The sequence below is a fragment of the Gouania willdenowi genome, chromosome 17 (assembly GCF_900634775.1).
Source record: "Gouania willdenowi chromosome 17, fGouWil2.1, whole genome shotgun sequence".
NCBI lineage: Eukaryota > Metazoa > Chordata > Actinopteri > Blenniiformes > Gobiesocidae > Gouania > Gouania willdenowi.
The window spans coordinates 26,992,445-27,017,798 of record NC_041060.1 but is presented as its reverse complement, the minus strand read 5'-3'; the positions used below and the strand labels follow the sequence as shown (position 1 = coordinate 27,017,798).

Genomic DNA, 25,354 nt, shown 5'->3' with positions numbered 1-25,354 from the left:
AAATAAACATTTACTATATTTTAGCAAAAACTTCCAGTCCACGAAATCACCAGAAATGTGTTGGGAAATCACTTTAGCAGTGGTTTTGGGGTCATGTGCAAGAAATCACGGTAAGAATTAAGTAATAACGCATCCCTGCATCCCTCCTTGGAACTACATATCCCACAATGCAATGCGCACAAAACAGAGTTTTGGAGTAGGTTTGACTGCTCATCTCTTTTTGTAGGTGAACCCAGCTTTAGACATGATTTATAAAGCAAAATCAGAAGTGTCAGGCTCCTTCAAACAGTTCGTTGGGAAGTGTTCAGATTAAAAGGACGCTGCTGTCATTTTGACCAGACCAACGGCAACAAGCTCTCCTCAAGTTTACCGCACAAAGTCGTACCTCCCGGTCAGTCAGGAACAGTGTTGGGCAAGTTACTTTCAAAATGTAATATATTAGTAGTTACTGTCATTTAAAAGTAATTAGTTACATTACAATATTACAGTTTTGGAATTGTAATGCGTTACACTACTTCTGAGTTACTTTCACCAAAATAACCGTAGAAGTATAACTAGCATTCTAAAATGCTAAAATATAGTTTATTGCAGCTTATTATATATCCAGTGGAGGGTGATGTGGAGGTTAATGGCACAATAAGTAACAATGACTGCCAGAATCACAAAAGCAGACAAAGTCTGTTAAGTTATGTTGTAAATATTTAAAGTTTAGGCCTATTCATATGAAACACATAGAGCTGGAAACAACTATAATGTAACCTATAGCCTTATAATAATGCATCAATTTTATATAGCGCTTTTTTGGACACTCAAAGTCGCTTCACAGAATTAAGGGATTCTTTTTTCATGCCACACTTAGTGGTGGTAAACTACTATTGTAGCCACAGCTGCCCTAGTGCGCCATCAGCCCCTTTGACCAGCACCAACACTCACACACAACATTTATGCTAGGCAATGTGGGTGAAGTGTCTTGCCCAGGCACACAATGACAGATACCACTGGAATTCTCAGTGGTCTCCCATCCACCTACTAACCAGGCCCAGACCTGCTTAGCTTCCGAGATCTAATGGGATCGGGCAATGACAGACTGGTATGGCCAAACAAGACATGACAAGACGCACAATCTCTTTCTTTGTGTTTCCATTTTTTTATTCTCTTTTTTAGTGCACTGTTTTTTTTTATGATAACATGACCACCAGTCAAATTGATGACGGCGGCGCAGGCTCCGGTCAGCTTTGCTGTTTGTAGCTGCCAGCTAGCGGCATTTCTACTGTGAATGTCTCTACAAAAACAACTTCTAAAAACTTTTACACAGCACATTTAAGAGCAGGAATCTGATCTGTATGAGTCTCAGTCTTAGCCATACGCCCAGACATTGTGCCAGAATACTTTAAGCCCTACCTGGTACAAGTAGCACGGCAGACCGATAGAAACTTAATTTCTGCTGCTTTGTCTGACTCTTTTCCGCACTTTTGTCCTCTGCTCTCTTTTTCTTCGCTGTGCCTGCTACTTTCTGTCAGCTTGTGGTTAGCGTGGCTTGTTTTTTCAAGTTACTGGTGCTGTTTTTCACATCTCAGGTTACAATGCGTTGTTACGCGCGTTACTGAGATTTGTAACAGGTATAATATTACCGAAATTTTATTAGTAATGCGTTACAGTACTGCGTTACAACAAAAAGTAATACATTACTCCAATTGCGTTACTTTTGTAACGCGTTACTCCCGACACTGCGCAAGAATGAATGTAGACTTCCTGATGCTGTTGAGGTGTCGCTAAACCCACCAGTAATGCATCTTTCCACCTTTTTGTACAAAAATCTGATGGAATGTCGAACTTTTCTTTGCCTTGTATGCATACGCGAAGTTTGCGCGGGGGAATGGTATGCAGGTCAAAAGTTTTCATTACAGTTTTCCCAAAGTCATTCATATGTATTACTGTTAGTTTCATGTCACCTATGTTATTTCTACCCCAGGTGTGTAGTATAAGTAAGTTTTCATTGAAATAGTCCCAAACTTCTGAGACTTTATATTGGTTCTTCTTCTGTTGTGCAATTCTTCACAATGTACATGGTGAAGCGATACTTTGCCCAGCAGTTCATATATGGTACTACAGCAAAAATGTAGAAAAGTAGAAAGCGGCCGCTGGCCTGATTTTATCATGAATTTACAACATTAAATGATGCGGCGACGCAAATTATTGTAGTCAACATTATGAATTATGTTACTAATAATATTTGTAATGTAATAATGTAATGCATCATTCCACCAACCACTGAGGACAGTTTAGGGCAATTTAGACATCCAATCCTGACAACTTCATAAATGACCAAGTTCTTTTTAAGAGCAGATGGGATTAAGAAACACCTGGAGTTGTTTTCTGTCCTTTGTGTTTAGTTATGCCTGCAGCAGTCTGAACGGTTTAAGCTTGAAAGACTTAGTGCAGTCCGGAATGAAGGGAGAGTCTGGGCTGAGCTGGCAGCCGTCACAGGGTGGGGACAGATTCTTTCCACTTGAAGGAGATGATGGACTCCGTCTTTACAGGGACTCCACTGCTTTTCTCTGCTGCTGCTTCTACTGCTGCTGTGGCAACCACAGAGCAACAAGGCTCTCTGCCCAGGACTGTCAAGTAGCTTCAACCTTCATGATCCCAGACAGTAATTATGACCATTCCATGTTTTTACCACCACATTTTGATGAAAAACTAAAAAGTAAACCCATTGACTTTTTTCTTCTGCATTTAGTCATGTTAACCCACTCCTTAGCTTTTAGTACCACATTGACAGAATGTTGTAATATGATACAGTGTACATTTACGGAGATGCATTACATCATTCAATTAAAGTAAGAAATATTACTTAATATTCTCAATTAGAAACGTATTTGAGGACTTGATTTGAAATAGTAAACTGACTAATATTCACCAGGTTCACCTACCTTTTTTATAGTGCTAACTAGTATTTGAATGGATACAATTTATTGCAATTAAAGGGAAAAGGTACAGCAGGTTAACAGATTAAAAAAAGACTTCAACATTTGCTTATGCCCCTTCAAAATAAGAGTACTGGATAGAAGCTATACACCTGTAAGTCTTGTTTTCTGTTATTTTGGGAAGTACAACTATATAGAGTTTATACCATGGGGATGATAAAAGGCATTAATGCTATAGGACTAACTGATGTTTAAACTGATAGATCTGCAGCTTTCCTCGGCAGATAGTATGAAGCGTCCATTGCTTGGACAAACAAACGAAACTGGACAAACATAAGAAACTCATTCCAAACTTCAAACATTTCTTAAAAACATCCACATCTCTGCTCAACTCACCTTTTGTTATCAGGGTGACATAGCACAATAAGCTGCAGCTTCATTGCTTCCTGCCTGTTTTAGGCCCTGTTCTTTAACGCCCAGTAAGCATAACTAAACACAATACTCTCAAACTACAAAGTCAAATTCAAGTGAAGGAAGTTTTTCAGAGGAACTGCAGATGTTTCTAATAATTCATAAAAATACCAGTCCTCAAAGTCTATTTCACTAGAAAAACGATCCCACCTAGTTACTTTTTTAATAATATATATAAAATTAAGCCATATTAAACTACACCCTAATAAAAGCTTCTTAAAACCACACATTCCACCAAGACTCACTTGTACTGCTTTCCTCCTCACACTTTGTTTCCTGCTGCTGTCTTCCTGCCTCAGTGAGTGAAAATGTGTCAATAACTAGCATAAAATGTGAGCCAGTGAATTACAAACATTCACTCTGAACAAAAACCTTTTGGCAGTAAAATAAACACATTTTAAATTTTTAACCAGTTCAGTCAGTACCGCTTTAGTCAAAATAAATTATTTACAATAATAATGCTTTGGATTTTATATAGCGCCTTCCAGTGCTTTACATTGATGTGCATGCAATCTTCTATTTGGCGGTATGGGTGTGTTCTTGGACCTCCTTGCCCATCCTAGCCGGAGCCCGGGAGCAACTCCTCCCTGGCCTTCCATGAGCCCTAGCTAAAGGCTTAAGCAAGGAGAGCGGTTAGCAGAAACCACCTGGAACAGAGCCGAGCAGATGTTAATGACAGCAAAAATGACACCCAGTTAGTTGGATACATACTCTCCTGGAGGTGTTGGGGTGGAGGTGGGTTGCAAGATGCTTGCTAAGGAGGTATGAGGCAGCTGTCATGGTTTAAGTAGTGCATCCTGTACGTTTTGACCAATAGGGAGCCAATCTGGGCTACTGGCTGATTGAAGGTGTGGCTGGCTTGACGTCCGCGGCCTACCTGAACTAACACTGTGTCCACTCCAGGAAATAATCAAATCATCCAAATATGTGGTCCGCAATTATTATTGCTTAGGGGAAGAGTGTCCGCCTTCCACCCAGGAAATTGGAGTTTGAGTCCAGATTGCAGATCTGCTGTTGATATCTCTGCTGTTGATGTAAGAGACTTAGCTCTATCTGATAATTTCTGTGTCTTTTTAGGATTTAGGGACTATAACATCTGTTCTCCCTACTTCTGTGTGTTTTAATAAAATGTACATAAATGACAACACATGTGCACAGTTTTTGGAAGCCATATCAATGACACCAACCTTGAGTGCTGAGACAGTTTATAATCTCTTGGATGAGTTTAATCCAAAAGTCTTTAATGTCATAGAAGTGGTGGCTCAAAACTAAGAGAAAACCAAACACACAGAAAACACCTTGGAGGTGGACTGAGATAATGCAGAATTAGAAATCTGATTGTGGAAGGGCTGAGCGTAAATGGAGAACAACAAAACTCCAAATTCATCTAGAACTATACAAAATAATTATGCGTGAATTCGATGATGGCTTGTTCAAAGTGATGCAGCAATGCTTTTCTGAAATTATTGCTAAAAACATCAACAACTCTCGCACATTTTCTGTAATTGAAAAGCTAAATCGAAAAGTAATGCAAAGGTTCAAGTCATACTTGGAGGAGCGAAGTTATTTTGTAAGCATTGGAAACTTTGAGTCTGACAGATTATCAATGTCCTGTGGGGTTCCCCAGGGCTCTGTACTCGGACCCCTTTTGTTTATCCTTTCTATGCTTCTTTAAGGATGATTATCAGAGCTACGCAGATGACAAACAACTAGTGTATATCTATCACTGAACCCAGATGACTATGGTCCCATAGAGGTGCTTAGAAAAAGTAAACTGCTGGATGAGTGAAGACTTCCTTCAACTAAGTCATGATAAGATGGAGGTGATTGTCTTTGGTCACGAGGAAAAATGGACTGCTGTCAGCAAGTATCTTAAGTCTTAATCTTTAAAAGCTAAAGACTAAGTCAAAAACCTTACAACTTTAACTTCAACTTTGAAAAATTTTACACTGGCGCCTAGTCAGCCTCAGAATACACTTTAATATTCTGCTGCTGGTGTATAAATCTGTGAATGGGTTTGGTCCAGAATACATCAGTGAGATGTTAGTCAGGTATGAACCCAGAAGGTCTCTCTGATCTATGGACACATGTCAGATAGTGGAGCACAGAGCTCACAGTAAACATGGCGATGCTGCTTTTAGTTGTTATGCTGCAAAGAAGTGGAACAAACTGCCCGCAGAGCTGAAGTCAGCATCCAGTGTGAACCTTTTAAAATCGAATTTAACTCTGTCTGCGTATGATTGAGAGGGAGATTTTTTGTCATGTTGTTGTTGATGTAATTGTAATGTGTTTGTTGATGATTATAAATGTTTTTACTGATGACTTTAAATGTGTTTTGCTGCCGATTTCAATGTTCCTATTGATTTTAAGCAGGTGAATGTTTTCTGTTGCACTTTTTGATCATGTAAAGCAAATTGAGTTTGTGTATAAAATGCGCTATACAACTAAATTTGCCTGTCCTTAAAGTCATATTATTGTGCCCCCAAGTATCAAATGGGATTCAAACCTTTAACTTTCAATACATTTAAGGTGATATTCAACTCTCTCAAGGGCAGGCTGGGTCCTCTTTTTTGTAAATACTACTATGGTCAACCATTTGGAAGTTGTAAGGCCATCTCAGGGCTAACACACAGGCATTTAAATCACACAAAAACACAAAATGTCAGTTTAGAAACTTCAGTACACGTTACACACATTGTTGTGGGAGGAAAAAAACTCCATGCTCAGGGAGGCTCCTGTTGGAACATGCTCCAAAGATGTCTTTGAAAACTGTCTCACATTGTTCAACAACATTTCCATCATTTTGCACAGTTTGTTCACACACACTCATGCATTACAACACACTGGTGGCCTCAGTCAGAGGCTGACAGGAGCAGGGTGTGACGGCACAATGCCACCGCCTGTTGCTAGGATTGAGTCATTAGGGTTACATAAGGTCATAGCCAATAAAGTGTCACTAAAGCTCAACAGCATAAGCGGCTTGTGCTGGCATGATGCGGAGGTGTGTTCGGCTCTGGCATAATGTGAAAATATTAAATTATTACTCACTCGTAAAGTAATTTAACATCTTTGTTTGGAATGGGTTCTATTCTGAGATCTCAGCTTCAGTTAGATAGATGAAGAGCTGATTCAGATCATATCTCTAAAGAAATATGGCAGTAAGGTCTACCTAAAAAATTGTAAGCACAGCACTTTTTTCTTTTTTTTTCTTCCATTTTTCTTGCCTGACACAAACCTTAAGGAACAAGTGAGACATAAACAGTGAGACAATGGTTTTCTCTAAGCAACCTTCCCACTTTTTACTCAAAGCAGGAATTAGATCCAAAAAGCTAAACTAAACTAAACACAACAAAACCCTGGTTTGGCTGAAGTTCTGTAAAATTTGACTCAATTATCTTTGACATTGAATAAGCCTGATGAAGAATTTTATTATTAAGTCCTTTGATCCATTCCCCTAAGGGTATCAGTGGACTGCCAGAGTAGCACCTAGGAGCTGTTTGGGGTTTTAAGGGTCTTTTTCATGGACCAAAAAACAATAAATTATTGGATCTTCAGACTGTTTCCTTCTCCATTCTGCCTGTCTCCTCTGGACAGCATCAGTCTGTTCTCACTTCTTACTCGCAAGTTAACTTTTTTTCCCTTGGCTGCCTCTTCTTTGTCAGACTGTCCAAAGTTTTAAGAAAAATAAAGTGTTTTCAAATGAGGCGAGCATATACACTTTTTCTATTAGAATGTGGGGACAATTCATCCATTCATTCTTTTTCCATACCTGCCGTCTATGGGTTAGAGGGGTCAGCTGTTGTCAATCCAAGCTTGCGTTGAGAACAAAATGAAGTAGATCCTGGACATTATATCTTTTATTTTTTATTTTACCTTTTTGAAAACCAACACAAAAGGAAAATCATACATTTTAATGTGTTTTAATTACAGTATCTAGCCTATGTTCCAGCCACATACTCAATTTTATTATACCTAATTTCATTTCCATTATTAATTAGGTGATACCGGTATCTTTTTGCCCCCGATGTCAACTTGCAAAATTTATTTAACCATTTTAGTAATGTTGGAACTGAAGCCCTGACCTAAAAGGCAGTATTGCACCAGAAAAATATATTTTTTAAACTTATTTAACCCAAGGTATTAAATATGACTTTTAAACTGCTACGAAAAAATGCTTGCAGGATTAATATGATCAGGTTCTTACTCGTCACTACTTCTAAAACAGTAAGCCCTACTTGGAGCACTTCTTTCATCCACCTTTACCTTCTTTAGTCTGACACCCATATGTATAAGCATCCATTATTGAGCCTTGGCTGAGCTTTCTAGTTTTCTCTCTTTATTTTTTAAATACTTTATCAATCCCTGTAGGGATTAATGTGACTACGAGGGATCAACATTGACCGCTGGATGTACCTCACAAGAGCTAAGTGGCTCTTCCAACTTTTCTGTATTTCCAGATTTTGATTTTCTATTATCTGTTGCTTTACGTGATTACAAGTGCAACGTTAAGACAGAATTTCTAGAATAAATAAAAACCTTAAAGGATTATAGGGCAGAATCTAGAAATCAGACTCCATAGTGACACCACGGTGGTTAGTGTAATTGCAGCCATCAGTCAAGCCGCCGCGTGGACGCGCATCAACTGTTTAGCACCGGAGCACAACTGATACTGTGACTAGAGCATGGATACCCAACCAAAGCCCAACGAGACATGACGGCACCGGACAGGTCGGGTTCGGGCAGATAATTATAACTGGTGGTCGGGTTCGGTCACATTGTTCGTTTGCACGCTGCGGTCTTTCTTTCCTGCTGCAGCAGCCACAGCCCTGTAGAATGCAGCTTCATCTGTAACAGTGAGAACAGGATTCATGGTGCAGAGAGTATGCAGCATAGGAGGGCGATTATAAAGGAATACACTGTTGTAACATTCCTTTTTCTGCACAATAACATGGATTAACCTTATCTTTGATACATGGATTATCTAAATAAACCCGCTGGGTCTTGTGCACGCACTGAGGCCCTGTTTGTTTGACATTCTCATGTTACACGTGCGCTGATCTGATGTTGACATTAACAGTTGTTTGTTAATAAAACTGGTGCTTACCACTAAACCAAGCGTAACTATGTAATTTCTTTGAGAAGAAAATAGGTTTTCACTGTTGGATCGGACTCGGATGAGAAAATTCATCCCGATCCGCACTCTAACTGTGACACGGTTATTTATTTACTCGCGGTTCATGTGACTATTTACTGCAAGACCTGTGCACATGCCTCTGCATTCATCTGTGGAACCAAACAGTAGTTTAGTCCACCATGCTTGTCTTCTTTCAGTCTCCAAGCCATTTTCTTCTTCTGAATCTTCTTTATTTCCGGTAGTGGGGCACCTCTGCAATCCGTCGAGAATGCTCACCAGCGTCATGACCTCACGGCTGCAAAATTGTGCAGGAAATTTGGATGCAGAACAGCAGTACAAAATGTATCACACAATCTCAAGGCAATAGGGACAAATGTGTGTAAACTCATTCTCTTTGGTTTTGAGTGCTTTATCACCCATTAGCATTAAAAGACTTAAAATTTGTGCTTATTTTTTCACAAATCTTGCCCTTTGCTCCTTTAAAGCTGATATCCGGAGTTTCTGAGAAATCTATGTTTATGTATGATTCTTTTGAAATGCTAAAAAATACCTAACTAGTCTTTTACTATGGTCTACTGTCGGTGGTCATTCATATACATTCATGTATATAAGTCCCTCCTTCGTCCTATAGACCCCTATACAAATGGAAACAATCGCCAACTGCGCACAGCCAGTAGGCTTCGACTTCTTGTTTTTGAGACTGTCAATCAAAGTGAATGCAGAACTGTGCACGGAAACAAGGCCACGCGTCACAACAGCAAACAGGTAAATATGATTTTGGCTCTTACCTGACCCATAGACCTATATCAATGCAACCCGATGCGACCTTGTTATGTTCTGCGATGCGTGTGCAGAAAAGTAGAGGCGTGTCTTCTGGTAGATTGGGAGAGGCAGTGGGAGGAAGTGGGGCTGTTGAGGGTGGGACATCGAGACGTTTCTCAGAAACTCCGGATATCAGCTTTAAGATGGACAATTTGTAAAATGCATCAGTGGAACGATAAAACCCCAAAACTGTGAAGACCTTAAAACTGGAGAAATGTGTCACTGTAGCCTTTTCTGCTTCGATCAAATCTCGAGAACGTTATGATCATGATCAACCTTATAGTATTTAGCACTTTGCGCACTGCCATTTCTTTGCTGTAAGCTGGAAGTTCTGGAAGTTCTTTAATTTTCTGGAGTTTGCATGCATAAATCCTTAGGACACATTTTAATAGAAATGTTTGTTTTTTTATTTCTGTGCTTCAGTATCAAAAATATTTTACTGCACAATACACATGGACTGTCTCCTGAGGTGACTCTTTCCACCTTCACGGAGATAAATAAATTGAAAAGAAAGGCAATATGAGAAACAGCTCAGGACAGTGATTGAAACCCCGGGCAGGGGCCTTATTTATAAAATATTGGTAGGATCCATACTAAAAGTGAGCGTGCATCCAAAACCTGAAAATGTGCACGTACTTTAGAAAATTACAGCCCATCTAGAAGTTTGCGCAGGTGAATTTACTTCATATACCGCCCTCGACACACCAACATTCTTCTGGTCACTGCAGAGAGCTCACTAAACAAGCTGATTGTGGTAGAAATGACAAGGAAAAGACATTTCCCAATGAGAAAGAGGTGATTGTGAGTGATGGAGGCCAGAAAAAAAGTGTTTATTTGGTGTTCACAGTAATGTCATAAATGAATAAAAACAAAGTTTCAGTAACCACTGCTTTGTACGGTGTAAAATGTGAGATGAAAAGAAGCGGTCTAAGATGGTCAGTGTTTTTGCTGCAGGAAACACTACTCACCTTGTTAGTTTGAGTATGACATAGAAAATAATAATAATAATATATAATAAAACAAAAATATTATTAAACAAATATATACTGTATATATATATGTATTTAGATAATCATAATAGGATATTGTATAGATAATGATGATTGTTTCGTTCGTCTGTGTCTGATTAATGACGTGTTTCTGCTTTGGGACGCACTAATCTTTGACCCTCCACTCTCTTTAAAAGTTGCACAGTACCTCCTCTTCATCAGAAGCAAATGGACTGTCTTGGGGCACAGCTTACCTGCGCCCATAACACAACCACCCTCCCGCCATGGGAGGGCCTGACGTTGAGGCTGACATCACAGTGGTTTGTCACAAAGTGGCTGATTTACAGGTGAAGCCGCAGGAGTTTGAGACGATGAAAAGAAAAGCAAAATGGAGAAAGAGAAATTAAATAATTCAGTGAAGTCATTGATAGAATTAATGTGTGGTCATCCATTAGCATTAAATGTAGCCTTGCTACAAGCCATGTAGCAAGGCTAATGCATTTTTCTGCTTCCCCTGCCTCATTTTTCAAAAGTCAGAATGAGACCCAACATGGATAAAGACAGGTATGACCCATTTAAAGAAGAAAGTGTCTATTTGTACGGTTGCCAAAGTACAAGTACGTAGCATCTTAGGGTTAGGTTTAGTCTTAGTCACATGACCTAAGCTGACCAATGACTGACCTATCACGTGACCTAAACTGGCCAATGAGGGGCGCTGCGTACGGATAGAATGTCGGAATATTGATAAGGCAACCGTATGGATAGCCACTGCCTTTAAAGAAAGAAAAGGCAAAGAAACATGAACAAACTAAAATAGATTATTTAAAATCTTTATGTCCATATTTTGTAAATTAGGTCTTCAATTATATTTTGTCAGGTCTTGAATTATGTATGTTTACCACTTCCTTTGTCACCCCTTTTTTTATTTAACTACTTGTTAAACTAACTAAAAAAATATATAAATAAAAATCTGGAAAGCTTCATTAAAATAAAAGCAAATTACATTTTAAAAAGTATAATCTTAACCCTGACACACACTCACTCACTCCATTGTATATATTACATTTGTTATTGCTTGGTTATGGGTTTTGTGGCAATACATTTGGTAATTCTGTGACTGCAATTTTCCTTACATAGTTGTTTAAAGCTGGACAAATTCTGTTTTGGGTGTATGTCTATTCTGGAGTTGTAGTCTCCCACTAGGAAAATGAACCTGAGCTGTACCTGAGCCCACACCTCATCACACCATGCCTTGTTTGGGCTTTGCGGGTTGGTGGAGCAATTGTTGTCTGATTGTAAATTCACATTGATAACACAGTAGGCTTGGATATGATTAAATGAGTCTATAACTGTCATGTGAGGACATTAAATGTATGAGATGAATCTTGCTTTAATTCACTACCTCACCATCGTCGTCATGGTTTTCCCAAGTATCCGTGCACCAGGATCAGAGTTGTCGGTATGCACATTTTTTTTGTTTATATGAATAACTAACTTTGCACTGAAAGTGTTGCGCATATCTGCTGTTTGGGTCATGCGCCAATTTGATCCAACATGTTTGATTCTTGGTTGTTGGTGACTTGTGAGTCTGATGAAGGGTCGTTGATATCCTGATCATCATTTCACATTAGACAGAAGTATCACATGGTATGTCATATACAACAAGGACAGCAGGGCCAGAGTGGGACTCATTCTCAGCCCTGGAGCCTCATACCGGCCCACTTTAGTTCAAAACATATTATAAAAATCATGTTCTAACCTTACATGTGGAGTCTATAATAGCATGCTGTTCTGTAAAGTCTTGTATTTCAGTGTATTGTTCAAAAATGTTTAAATTCAGTGCAGGTAAGGGTTGCTTCAAATTGTAGAATTATTTCAAGATGAGCGCACATCTCCAACATTAGTCTTTACAACACGTCCTTACACGTATCAATGAAGGCAGTGGTTAGAAACCTTTTCTGCTGTACACATTGAAAACCTGTTGGACCACTGACCCTCCAGGACCAAGTTTGGACACCTTTGAAACTGACAGAGTGCACGGATGTAATGCGTCTGCAAGAAAAGGAAAGAGCTGCCAATGGAGGAGCAGTGACTTCTATAGCGTGACGTACCGAGTGTTATGATTGAGGATTGCGCATAAGCATTGGTGTCGGACTGAGTTTACCTCTTACTGAGATCAATTATGAGTAGTTCCGGAAAAAGAATTTTTGCTAAAAAATAATAATTCAGATTTGTTTATTTTTGTGTTCAAAGTGAATGGACACGTGTTTTATTAGTTTATTGGATTAGGTTAGGGTTAGGGTTGGAGTTAGGGTTACATGCGCATATATGCCCTTATAAACTCCGGGTCTGAAGGACAGCTTGATGATATACAAACACAAATTTGGAATGTGTTTGGATTTTGCGTATTCTCTACATTATTATGTTAATTGGATATCAATAAATTGGTTTAAGTTCTGTGTGATGTCTTTAAAAAGAGACTTTGCTATTGGGATATGAATTAAATTACCCAACAGGTATGCTGCCTGTAGTTGCCGTAGCGACAGCTCTTTAATTGATTTCTATTCTAATTAACATGCATTATCAACAGCTGAGTGAAGCAGCATTGTGTTAAATGTCCTCTGAACAGTACTGCTAATAGTCGCATACTTTACTGCAGAGTTGGACAACTTCTATCACAGCGGGGGCCAAAAAAATGTGTGATTGAAGGACCACATCATCACCAATCCATTAACATTTAGAATAATGACCAATCTGAGCGTTAACACGGGTAAGAACAAATAGTTTTTTTTAGTTATTTTGTCTGTTTTTCTATAATTTTATGTATGTTTGTTGTCTTGTTTGCGTTTTGTGCATTTCTGTTGCACTTCTATGTATTTTTTTGGAGTCATTTTGTGTATTTATGTTGTTATTTTGCCTTTTTTTGAGTATTTTTTGTGTATTTATGTTGTCATTTTGCTTGTTTGTTGGTACTGTGGGTTTGCAGAGTCATGTTTTGTTTTTCTTGTCTTTTTGTGTACTTTAGATATCATTTTCTGTATTTTGTATATTTTTTTTAGTAATTTTGTGTATTTTTTTCGTCGTTCCGCGTTATTTGGATAATTTTTGTTTTTTAAGGTTGTCAGTTTATTCATTTTTACAGTAGTGTGTGTTCTTTTCAGTATTTTCAGTTTTCCTTGTCTTTGACTGTATTTTTCTGCAATGTTGTTGTTTGTCTTTTATAATGTATTCCTGCTTTTTGTTTTGTGTATTTTTCTGTCATTTTCTACGTTTACTTTGGGGGCCATTAAAAATTAAACCGAGGGCCGCCAGTTGCCCATGTCTGCTGTACTGGTTCTGTGCTAGCTGATTGTACAGGTTGTTGTGTTGCGGCACTGAAGCATATGGTTGTATTTACATGGTAAGGGAACCAAATGAATTTGGTTGTTTTTATAAATGAAATAATTTGTATTTTCAATATCTCACACCGTGTTAGATTTATTTTCTAAATGTGTTACCTTCTGTATTGCCATGGACAAAAAGCAACATGCTGTGAATAAATGAATAAATAAATATTTCTGAGCAGTTAGTGTTATGTGTCTTGCTCAAGGGCCCACAGCTAATCCAAACATGCAACCCTCCAGTTACAGTACCACAATTACAATTATTATTACAATTACAATTCCATTTAGCAGACACTCTTATCCAAGGCGACATTAGGGTTAAGGGACTTGCTTAACATCCCACAGTGATGGCCCAGGTTGGTTTCCAACTGGTGACCCTCCAATTACAAGCCCACTTCCTCAACCGTTACACCACCGCTGCACCACATTTTACAATTAATTAGCATACTTGTGTGCACTTACCTAAATACGTGAACTCATGCTATGGTGTTACTTGCAAAAAACGTTTCACCCTCTAAACTCCAATCCCCACCTCAATCCTCTCCTTCATGTTCCAACACATCTTAAATAGTTGTGTGATCCGTACTAAGGGGCCACTCTGCTGTAGCATGATGAATGTATAGTAGGCTTGTGTTTTGACAGGCATGGTGGGAAGGAACAGAGACCACCTTGATGAGGGTGGACGCCAGGAAAACCCAGCAGGTGATCCAATTAGTTGGCCCCATGCTAGCAGAGAGGGACATCATAAAGAGTCATCTTTCATAGCCAATGCTGGGAACATCTGAAGTCAAAGAAGGTGGAGTTTGATTCTGTCAGGGTTGAGTTGGAGGTTAGAATATAATTAACCACCAAAATCACTGGCATCATGTCTACTCGCATTCAATTTGAGAAACTCCACATTACAACTCTTAGCAGTTATCTCATTATTTTTATTCTTATCACCTTAATTAACATTAAAATGTCAGGCATTGTTCTCCTACCTTTGCCTGTAGCACCCACTCCAGTTCTTTTGATCAACTGCTGAGACCGTTTGACATTTTCAGGATTGTTAATGTCTAACATTTCTGTAAGAAAGCAAAAATGTGCACTTGGTCAACCTTTGTCCCCTTGAATTTAGGAAGCCCAGTTCTAATACACCAATGGCCACAGTTACATGATTTTTTTTTTTTTTTTTTTTTGATTTGGAATTAGTTATTCTGAATTAATTTATTCAGAATTAAAGTGTTCTGTTTGGTGTTTACATGGAAATAGTAATTGCGAATTGAGGTTTACATGGACAACAGGTTTATTCAGCTTTAGTCAATCCTGCTTTAGGTCTGGGGTTTGGGAAGGGTTCTGATTGGACAGGGGGCGAACGTGATGTATCCTGTTTATCTGAAAAACACACAATAAACCTTTTATTGTCGGCCACAATATAAAAGACCACATAATAAGAACTATTTTCACTTCCATTTTGATTGTAGTTTTAAAGCAGCAGCTCAACAACATTAATCACTAGGAACTAATCACCGGTAAATAAAGCCCAGTAAAACTCTGGAAAACAATAACTAGGAATAAATATTTGCTCCCTGGTAAAAAAAAAAAAAAAAAAAAAAAAGTAGCTCTAACAATTAGTACAAAGATAAACTTGGTGATATTACAGCCTGCAGTGCAGCAGTACGGGGACGCATTTACTCTCCAGGTCTTAGTATCAACTGTCCGGTGAAGCCTGCTTCGTTTGTTCATTTGTGTGTAATAGGTTGATGTGTCCGCGTGAATGTCCGTATGTTTATGCTTCCGTCTATCCACTCTTTTTTATAATATTCTAAGGCTCTTATTAAATAAATTGTTTCAGCTCCAGTCCGGAGGGCCATCATGGATTATGTCGTCACCGTGCATCATCATGCAGCATGTGCAGAACGACCGGAATTAACTTAAATTAAACGTTTACAAGATAGAGGAATTATTTAATGAAGAATTAAAATTAGAATAAAGCAGCCACCTAATTCAGATACAAGTTTAGTTCGGAATTACATTTGCTTTAGGAATGAAGTGTTCACAAGGTCATGTTAAAGTGGATTGAATGTTTTTTCTGAATTAAAGAGGAATTAAAGCTCTCATGTGAATGTGGTCAATGTTGAAGGTTTTACAGTAATAGGTGACACTGGGTTGTGTGATAATGATCATATCATATATTTCGTCTTTTTTTAGGAGACCCATGAAAACTTTCCTAAACTGGGAGAGATAGAGGCCTGGGAGGAGCTGGGCAGCGTTGAAACTGAGGAGGGCAGCAGCACAGACTGTGATGATGAAGACGGCTGTCAAGCCTCAGGAGACGGACCAGAAAAGCACTGTAAGTTGTCAACAAATCATAACTATTGTTTATTACGTTTCTCAAAAGTAATCAATGAAATTTCACTATCATCATTTTACTGTATTCATTAGATTTAGTCCATATTAATATTTTATAACAACTGATACGCTTTGTCATATCACCATTATATATTATAATGTCAATATCGGCTGCAGTTTCGCCAGCTTTGAGAGCTTCATTCTTTTCCTTCAAGCTCATGAAGTTCATGTTAGACACAGCTCAGGAAATGTTCCTACAAAGTCCATTTTCTCATAGATGAAGGTAGGTGCAGCAATGTATCCACAGATTATCCCTCGCTCTAGGTAAGATGAAACACATATTTTGAGAAATGGATCCTTTTTCATTTCAATTCTGACATCGACTTTTATTTTTCTCTTTCTAAACATACACGAAAAACATAAGGCATTTTATTTTCTCTTTTTTTCTCCTTTTCTTTCAAACAATAAATGCAAAACAGGAATGTAACTTTTTGGATCCAGAACTATATAAACAAAACAAAAAAACAAAAGACTACAGGTATATCAATTTTAAGAAACTCCAAATAATGCTTTACCAATTTATTTTTATTTTTTTTTGAAAAAGATAATAATAATTTTTGCCCTTCCCCCATTTTATTAATTTCTATTATCGTGTCTATCCAATTATTTCGTGTTTGTATGGTCTGTGTCATTAACCTTTTTATTCAAAGCTTTATTATGAGTTGTAAACAGAAAGTACCAGAAACCAGGATTCCATCATTGTATGTGGAGGAACGGTACAAGAGGGATTTCCAGCACCTCTGCCTCAACTGTGGGTTTTTTTGTTCCACGTAAAACAGGCTTAATTATTAGTCTCAATGACATACTACTCCATTTATTACCACAATTATTTTTTAAATTATGGCTTTAATATTTATAGGAGGGATAAAGTAGACATCTATACCTTGCCCGTAGGTGGCAGTAAGTAGCACTTAATGTAATGTAGAGTTAATTACAAGATGACATAGAAAGATACTTTGTATAAGTCTAAAACAATTAGTTAAGTAGGGAATGGCGCCTGAATAAACGCTTGGTCTGTTAAAAGTCATCCAGTTTAAATGTACCTACCTTAGTCTCCTAGGGCAGCCAAGATGGCTCCAGTAGACCATGCAACCATGTAGAGGGTTAGCAGCTATAGAGATGAATGACTGAATCAATTAGTCAAATTAAGGCTTATAATATCTAAGGCGCCATGTATAATATTGCAGTAATTATTAGTGTATTACTTTTTAAAAGCATGGACAGATTATGACAACACAAGGCATTTATTACACTAATCAACAGTCATTAGGATCTCAGCTCTAGTCAGGTACGGACAGGTGTTCTTAACCACGCTCATTGTTGTTTTGTGAATGGAAATGAGTGGCCTTTTTGTTGAAGTGCTGACAGCTGCAGCAGGAGCCTCACAACAACACAGAATCAATCAAAACCACTGTGTTGGATCTTGCTGAACAAAGCCTGTTGGTGTGTAACACTCCATTACCCAGTGAGCAGTGCTGCTGCTTCAACTCTCTGCTGGATCTTAAGAGTATGTGGCAGCTACATGTAATGGCACGTTCACACCAAATGCATCCAAAGCGTCAACAGCATCAGATTTTCGTGCGGTGGACGTTGTGCATTTTTAGATTTCAAGCTTTTGATGTGCATCCGTCGCCTTCAACGCGGCCGACGCTAGTAATGGGATTGTTGAACTTTTGCATCGACCATTGAGGAGCGTTCTCCAACCGTGACGTATTCAGAAAAATGAAAAAAAAAAAAAAAAAACAGACAGATGGACAGGCGCTCTTCTGCTGGAATAGAGTGCCTGTAATTGGTGTGCTGGTGAGAGATGTGCCGATGCGGGTCAGCAGCTTGTCAAACTGCGCACGGGAGAGACGGAAGTAGCGCGGAAAGCGACTCTCGACCGAGCGCACCTCTGGTAAATCCAGAAACGGCGCCGAGACGCAAATCAAGCCAAGCCACTCTCTCAATGATTTAGAGCCGATGAACGAGAGTCGGAGATGGCGTGTTCAGCAAGGAACCTCAAACTTTTTTCTCCATTCAACCACACCTCAATACACACAATGGGAGCCTGCTGGCTTCCTAGTGGGGGTTTTGGCCCCTCTGCTGGGGTCTCAGGTAGGGGGGAAACCAAAGCAATCTTGAATAGCATTTGCAGACATGGTAAAAAAAAAAAAAGAAAAGGATAAAACACACTCGGTCTTTCTCATAGTTAAGGTTTAATGGTTTCTTTTCAAGGAAGATGAGATTTTAGTCTCGAATTTAGTCATAGAGGAGTGAATATCACTAAAAACCAGTCAAAGAAGACGCCTCTTCACGAAAACAACAATATTCTGCAAGTAATCACTTTTCTAACTTCTCCTCATGGTTAGGGTGGCCAGACGTCCAGATTTACCCGGGACAGTCCTGGGTTTCAGAGTTATGTCCCGTGTCCCGGTCGATTTCCCTCAAATCATTGATTTGTTTCGGTTTTTCACAAGCTCAGTTCCGTTTATTAAGAAATCCACATCTGTTGCTGCAATATAAACCAATTAAAAAACTCAAAAATCTTGCACGCGTTTTCAACTCAATGCTGATTGTTTGATTGCATTGGCAATATTGCCCGTTCACTTCCTCTCATGCTTTCTCCTTCAACATGCCAAAAAGAAAAACAGGATTTTTTTATTATTATCATTCAAATCAATTTTATACAAAATTTGGTTCAGCCGTTGGAATGATATATTTCATCCAAAAGGAAGAAAAAATGAATTTATGTGACCTTTTTACAAATAACGGCATATGCACAGAGGTGAAAGTAATAGATTACAAATACTCACTTTACTGTAATTGCGTTGCTTTTATGGGTACTTGTACTTTTTTTGTATATATTTCTAAATTAGTAATTTTACTTTTAAAAAGGAGTAAAGGAATTTACTACACCCAACCATTACTGAGTAAATTATTATTTTTTGTTTTAAAATGATCAACGGACATTGTAAAATTACAAAAGATTAAATGACCAGACAACAATCAAATGCATCACATCATAGTCAACCAGCGAGATTGAACGTAACGCGCGACTAATTTATCTGTTTTAGGGTTCATAAATATAGCTAGAGACTGAGAATCGTTTTATATTTTGATTTGAATTCCTTGATGTTATTTTATTTAAGAAATAATTGTACATTTTAAGTTTATACATGAGATATTTACTGTATGCAAGGGGAGAAAGTCACTTTTTACTTTGAGTACTATTTATTTGAACTACGTTTTACTTGTAATTGAGTATTTTATGCATAACCTACTTGTAATCTACAAGTAACAATAATATTATCAGTACTTTTTCCACCTCTGCATATGCAAAGAATTTGTTTTGAAAATCTCTCATCTTCTTTGGTTAAAACTCTGGTCACCCTAGTCAGGGTTCCATTCGAAGATTGACTGAAACTGTTAAAAACGACTTTATTGAAATTGTTAAAGCAACTGAGGAGTTAAATGTATGGCACAGACAAGATTTGGAAAAGTTGCTTTCTTCCTCCATGCTTCACTGTGCTTTCCACTGCTTTCTGAAAGTGCAGTCAGATTCTATGATGTAATGCATGTTTGATCTTGATTCAAATCTTGTCTTGCCTGAAGACATACTAGTGCACTGTGTGTGTGCCAGCTAAACAAGGCTTGGTCATGTAGGCACCGTCTGTATCACATCCATTAACAGGAGAATAAATCAGTGATTCTTTAATGAACCGTATTATCGCCATTGCCGGCAGCTATGAGGGCCTTTTCTGTGGTAGATTTTGTTGGCGTGACTATGGCTTATTAACTGTATTAGCCCAGGCACATTTACACTGCCTCTTCCAAAGAAGCTATTCATTTTAGAAAGCTCATAATTAATCTCTTAAATACCCACAGCAGCACATCAGACCATTATCACTCTTTTGGGATAAGCCAGAGGACCCCACATATATCTCTGCACTGAAAGAGTAGGCTAGGCTGTTTTCTCTTGCTGCTTTCAATATGATCATCCGATCTGACTACTGAAGTACAGCTTTTTTTGGTTTTGGCGATCCGTGCAGATCTGCAAACCAGACATGAGAATCAAGTAGGAAAGAACAGAGAAGACAGTTTGGAATTGAGAGCTGGTGATTTCAGAGTGGACATTTGAAGAAAAGAGGGGAAACACTATTCCCAGACATTCACTTCTATTTGATTTTTAGTTTTTTCCATTTCAGTGTACGCATTTCTGTTTTCTGCTTTACCTAATTTGATGTTAATGACTGGCATACTAAATTTCCCCAAATCATGCCAAAAATGCATAATAGGGATTAATTTGATTAAGTGTTTTTTTTTTTTTTTTTTTTTTTTTTTTTTTTGCAATGATGGCAAGACTGCTTTTATAGGACGCATTTTGTAATTTTTTTGTTAGCCATGCATCACTTTCTGGAAGCGTATGTCTACTGCAAATTAAGTTTGGTGGTCTGGACAATAACTTGTCGTATTGTTTCTATGATGTTATATAAAAAGAAAAGGTCAATAAAAAGCACCAAATATGTATTTAGAAATCTTAATATCATCCCAAATCAGGTTGATCAGTGTTAATTAAATGCTAATTATGTTATTAAAAAAAATGCAACTCTGATCTAATGCTTTATACCTTAGTCAACTATGTAACAGTTTAGTTGACGAGTTTAAATTGGGTAAAACTAGACTATAACTGTAGTTATATGTGTGATAACTAAGTTTTGAATCAAAACTAAGTTGCATTTTAGTCAAAAGACTAACCCTAACCCTAAAACTAAATCTAAACTTGTTGGCAAAATGAACACTCATTTTGCGAGATTTTGTAATATATTCTATATACTGTATATATAATATATAAGTCTTTGTGCTGACCCTGCTAGACATTTCACCACCCACCTTTGGGGTGGGTGTTAGAAGCAAAGTGTTATCCATCTCAGAGGAGGAGAAGTAAATGCAAAGATAAACATTTCTCGTGATTGACCCATAAGGAAGTGCAGCACAAAAGTTTGACGAGCACAACAACGGAAGTGCAATTTTCTTCAGTAAACACCAGCTCATAAGCTAATCAAGAAAGCGCTGACACCCCTGGCATTTTGTCACTCACTGCAGGTCAGGAACTAAACCTGTCAAACGCAGGCAATTGTTTTGCGTTGTTATTTACCAGTGAACATAATAATCCTAATATGACAAGATGGAACAAATTAGGAGGGGGTTGTGATGCCTCTCCTTGATTTCCTCATACAAATGAAACCAGCTGGGCTGAGTGTTGTGCATGCGTGTGCATGTGTGCAAACGCAGCCCGAGGGGTTTTTTCAAGTTTGCTGCTTATTTGATTTTTAATTATGTGTTAAAGCGTGAACTGATGGAACGTGATAACACAAATCAGGTATATAAGAAAAGCAAAATGGGGATAGTTTGATAGTTGCTTTGCTGTCCCTACAATTAGGAGATCTTAAATTCAAACCACGCTAGCCGCGGACTATCTGTGTGGAGTTTGTCAATGATAAACTGTGTTTATTGCATTTGTCTGTGAAGGTCTGTTTCTGTGTGTTAGCCAGATCCAAAATGTACGACATTACACTCTTCTACCACTGAACTGTGTTAGCAGGTTTGAGAAAATACAATGATGGTCAATTATTCAGATATACCTTGGACTCTGGTCTGTCTCTGGAGTTGAAGTTCAATCTTTAGTTAATGCCATTGCATGGCCAGCATATCATATATCAAATTCACACTCCTATGAACTCCCATGGACTATTTAGGATGTCAAATTTTGTGAATGTGTATTTTGGTACTGTAAAAGGAAACCGGAGTACCTAGAGACAACTTTCAAAAGCACATGAAAACATGCAAACTCCAGAAAGAGAAATCCTAGTTGGACCCTTGAAGTCCATCCCAGAGCTCCCTAGGCAGAAGTGTTAACAACTTTCACTTAAAAATAACATGATAGGTATTATCATTTCTGTTAGTTTTATAAAGGATTAGCTACTCATCCTATGTCTCGTACCTTTGCAACCTGAGTATGCTTGGAACTTTACATAGGATAAGTAGAAGTTTTTAATGGCCAGAATCCTGCACATTTTAGAAGTCACCCTACTCCAACATATTTTATGATAAGATGTGGCAGGTTAAAAAGTTATTTTTAGAGCTGGGTGATGACACATTCTCAAAGAAAGGTGACAGTAACAACTTGATAGACTGTGACCCTCTACTGATTAAGTTTTTAAAGTCGTGTAGGCCTATACATTGGTGGGGAAAACTGATGAATAGAACATTTTAAAAGTTGCTCTGTATGGTAAACAAAGCTTTTAATCATCAAGTTTTAGGTCCATTATGGACAGTAACACAAGGTATCTCTTCGACCTATAATCTTCTGACAGTGTTTGGGTTGATGCTGTGTTAGTACTTGAAAGGTAAAAGACTGGAGAGAACTTCTTGTCAAAGACATTAAGGCCAGAAAGGTGTGATGCAGCTGTTTGCTCTGCATGACAGAAAAACAACATTCCTGACGTGAGTAGTAGCCATTGTACAAGATGCAAAAAACCTTCCCTCTGTGTCAGTTGGATTCTACAGAATCGTCCCCAGGCTCATTACAACCTATTTCAGCCCTGAACTCAGCATGCAGCAGACTTTCATGTTTTTAAAAAAACTGTTGCTGTTGAGAAAAGTTAAGATTAAGTGTTGGGCTGGTTCACGTTGAAGGAGCAACAGCTATAGCTGAAAGTGAAACAGATTAAAGCTGTCTGAGAATGAAAAATACATGGAAGGGTGAATAGAGCATGCTGTTTCATTGGATGTTAGAAAACAACTCAATAACAAGGATAAGGCTTTTATTTATTCTACTGTATAAACCTATGATCTAATATATCGTGAGAGGGTTACATGGGTGTATGGGGGAATTTGGTGCTTGAAGAACCAGGCTGCCTAAAATCAAACCAATCCAACCCTGGATTTCCCCATCTTGAAGTCCTGAACTGAGTGGGACCTTATGTGAATGTTGTGCATAGAGCTTTACTGGCCAGCAGATGTAGTGACTGTGTCCCCATACGGATATTAGGAATTTCACTGCCATTTCCTTTACCCTTTCATCTTAACTTCATCAGACTGAGAGAAAGATCCTCATGACAGAGCAGTGTTGTTGAAAAGGGAACAACTGGATCAGAGCCGGAAAAAAATATAAATGTCAAAAATCAGTTAAAGTCAATTTTTAACATAAACAGTAATTTTGTCAATATCTAGCTTGATCAAAGTCTATGTATCTGGAGGGAAGAATCTGAATTATTTCAGTAGCAACCTGAGGGCACCATGCTTTTTTGCCACGAGCAATCTGTGATATGCACCAGCAGTCTGATTAAGATTAGAAAAGGGATAAACACAATTTTAGATGTCTCTTTCATATTTGCCATCAACAGCTTTCATTTAAACTCTTGCCACCATCTTACACCACCCCATCCATCATGGGCATATTAACCTAGCATATTCTGCCATGTGGTTTATGTAGCACTTTAAGAGCACATTAGCTTGAAAGACTCCCAAGGTGTGCAGACATTATAGGAGAATGGTTCTCATTAGGCTGCATCATGATTTCCTTTCCAAGCAGTATCAGTTTTGCAATCCACTTTTGGAAGACCAGTTTAGAAACATAACAAATGTATGTGTCTGCAAAAAGTTTGAACTTTAAGAGAGGGTTTGGATTAGTTGAGAATGTCAATTAACCAGAGAGGTTATAAATAATTCAGTGTTTGTATGGTTGCTATGTAGTTTACCGGCAAAGCTAGACACCGTAGGCTTTGATAGTCACATTAAAGTCTTAACTAGAATACCACAGAAGGAACTGTTACTCAGACGTATAACGAGAAGTCCTTACAACATGTGCACGTTTAAGCTGTAACGAGCATCTTCAAAATGATTAAAGATGTTCTTAAGCCTCATAGTAAATAGCATTTTCTTAGAGGCTACAAATGCAGTGCATATAATCACTGATTATGTGTATGCATGGTAGTCAGGTACACCCCCTTTCTTTTTTGACCCTAGTCTGGCTTGCATTAAACTTTAAGCCTATCACTGGGACCTGATGAAATCAGCACTAAATAACTGCATCACTTTTTGTGCAGCATTTGACGCAATTCCACAGAAAGTCTTTCGCATAAAATGAGGAAGGATAAATACCATTTTCATCTTGTTTTCAGCTCTTTGATTCAAGTGTTGGGGTTGCAATGTAGGTCGGAAAGGCTTAAGTCGACAGTTGCTCCACATTCTCTTTTCTTGTCCGAAGTCACACTGCAACTAGTAACACCCTTAAACACATGCACACAAGAGAGCAAAATACTGGCATTCCTCTTGTAACACAGCACTGGGCAAATAAAGGACAGACATTCCATTGATATTGAAAAATACAGTGCAAGGATAAGCAGGGATAAGTTTGATCCTTTTTTTGTCTCATCTCTGCCTGGAATGCAAAGGGAAATACAAAGTAGGTGGGAGAAAAGAAAAGATTGCATAGAAAGCTTTAAGGGTTAGGGCTTTCCCAGTGTAGAGAATTGGAAAGGAATTCAATTTAAAACTCAAAAGTTACAAACTTTGGTTTTACAGCCAGACCATATCAGTTTCAGATTGACAGGGTGTTGTGAAATGAATTGCATGAGTGGTCAGATAATGGAGGGTTTGAGGGCTGGTCCCATTTTTGTATTTCATACTTGCAGTGCACAATGATGAGCAGGCTGTTTATAGACATATGCATGCATCAAAGACACCCTCACACAAGACAAAGCTTTTCATGAAATGATTCCACTTACCACTATTGAGTGCAGCAAAGTTCTCCCTCAAGCGGGTCAGAAAATGGATGGATGGAAGTTCTCCCTAATTATCCATCATTACTGTGGCAGTTAAAGCTGAATTTTGAACATATTGACCGGACTGGAAGGTTGTGACAGGGTTGACCTGTTACTGATACAGGAGATTGACTGATTACAGGCAACTGACGGTGTACTTAGTGGACAGTTTGAAGTCATTTGACTCAATACCTGTAGTCACTTACATAACCAAGAGTTTACATCAAAGAGTTAGATTAGACCCACAGAACCAAACACTCATACTGTCACATCTCAATGTTAGTTTTTCTTACCCACACACATTAGGAATTACTTTGAAGTTAAGAAAGAATGTATCATTAAATCTGTTTGCTCAGATCACAGCACTTGTGAAATAAAAATCAGCAAACGAACCATAATAAAGAAAATAATTATTCTTATGCTGTTGTTA

At 38.2% G+C, this 25,354-nt stretch overlaps 1 protein-coding gene across 5 annotated transcripts in view; it reads left to right on the top strand.

Annotated features, from left to right (window-relative positions):
• The window catches only part of LOC114478897 (glypican-5-like), a 162,411-nt gene that overhangs the window by 114,517 nt on the left and 22,540 nt on the right, over positions 1-25,354 (top strand). For all 5 annotated transcript variants that reach the window (XR_003675921.1, XM_028472237.1, XM_028472236.1 and 2 more), the window contains one exon: positions 15,917-16,058. Coding sequence is in view for 4 of the 5 variants with exons in the window: in XM_028472237.1 (XP_028328038.1) it covers positions 15,917-16,058 (142 nt within the window). In the remaining variant the exon portion in view is untranslated. The remainder of the gene's footprint in view (positions 1-15,916; positions 16,059-25,354) is intronic.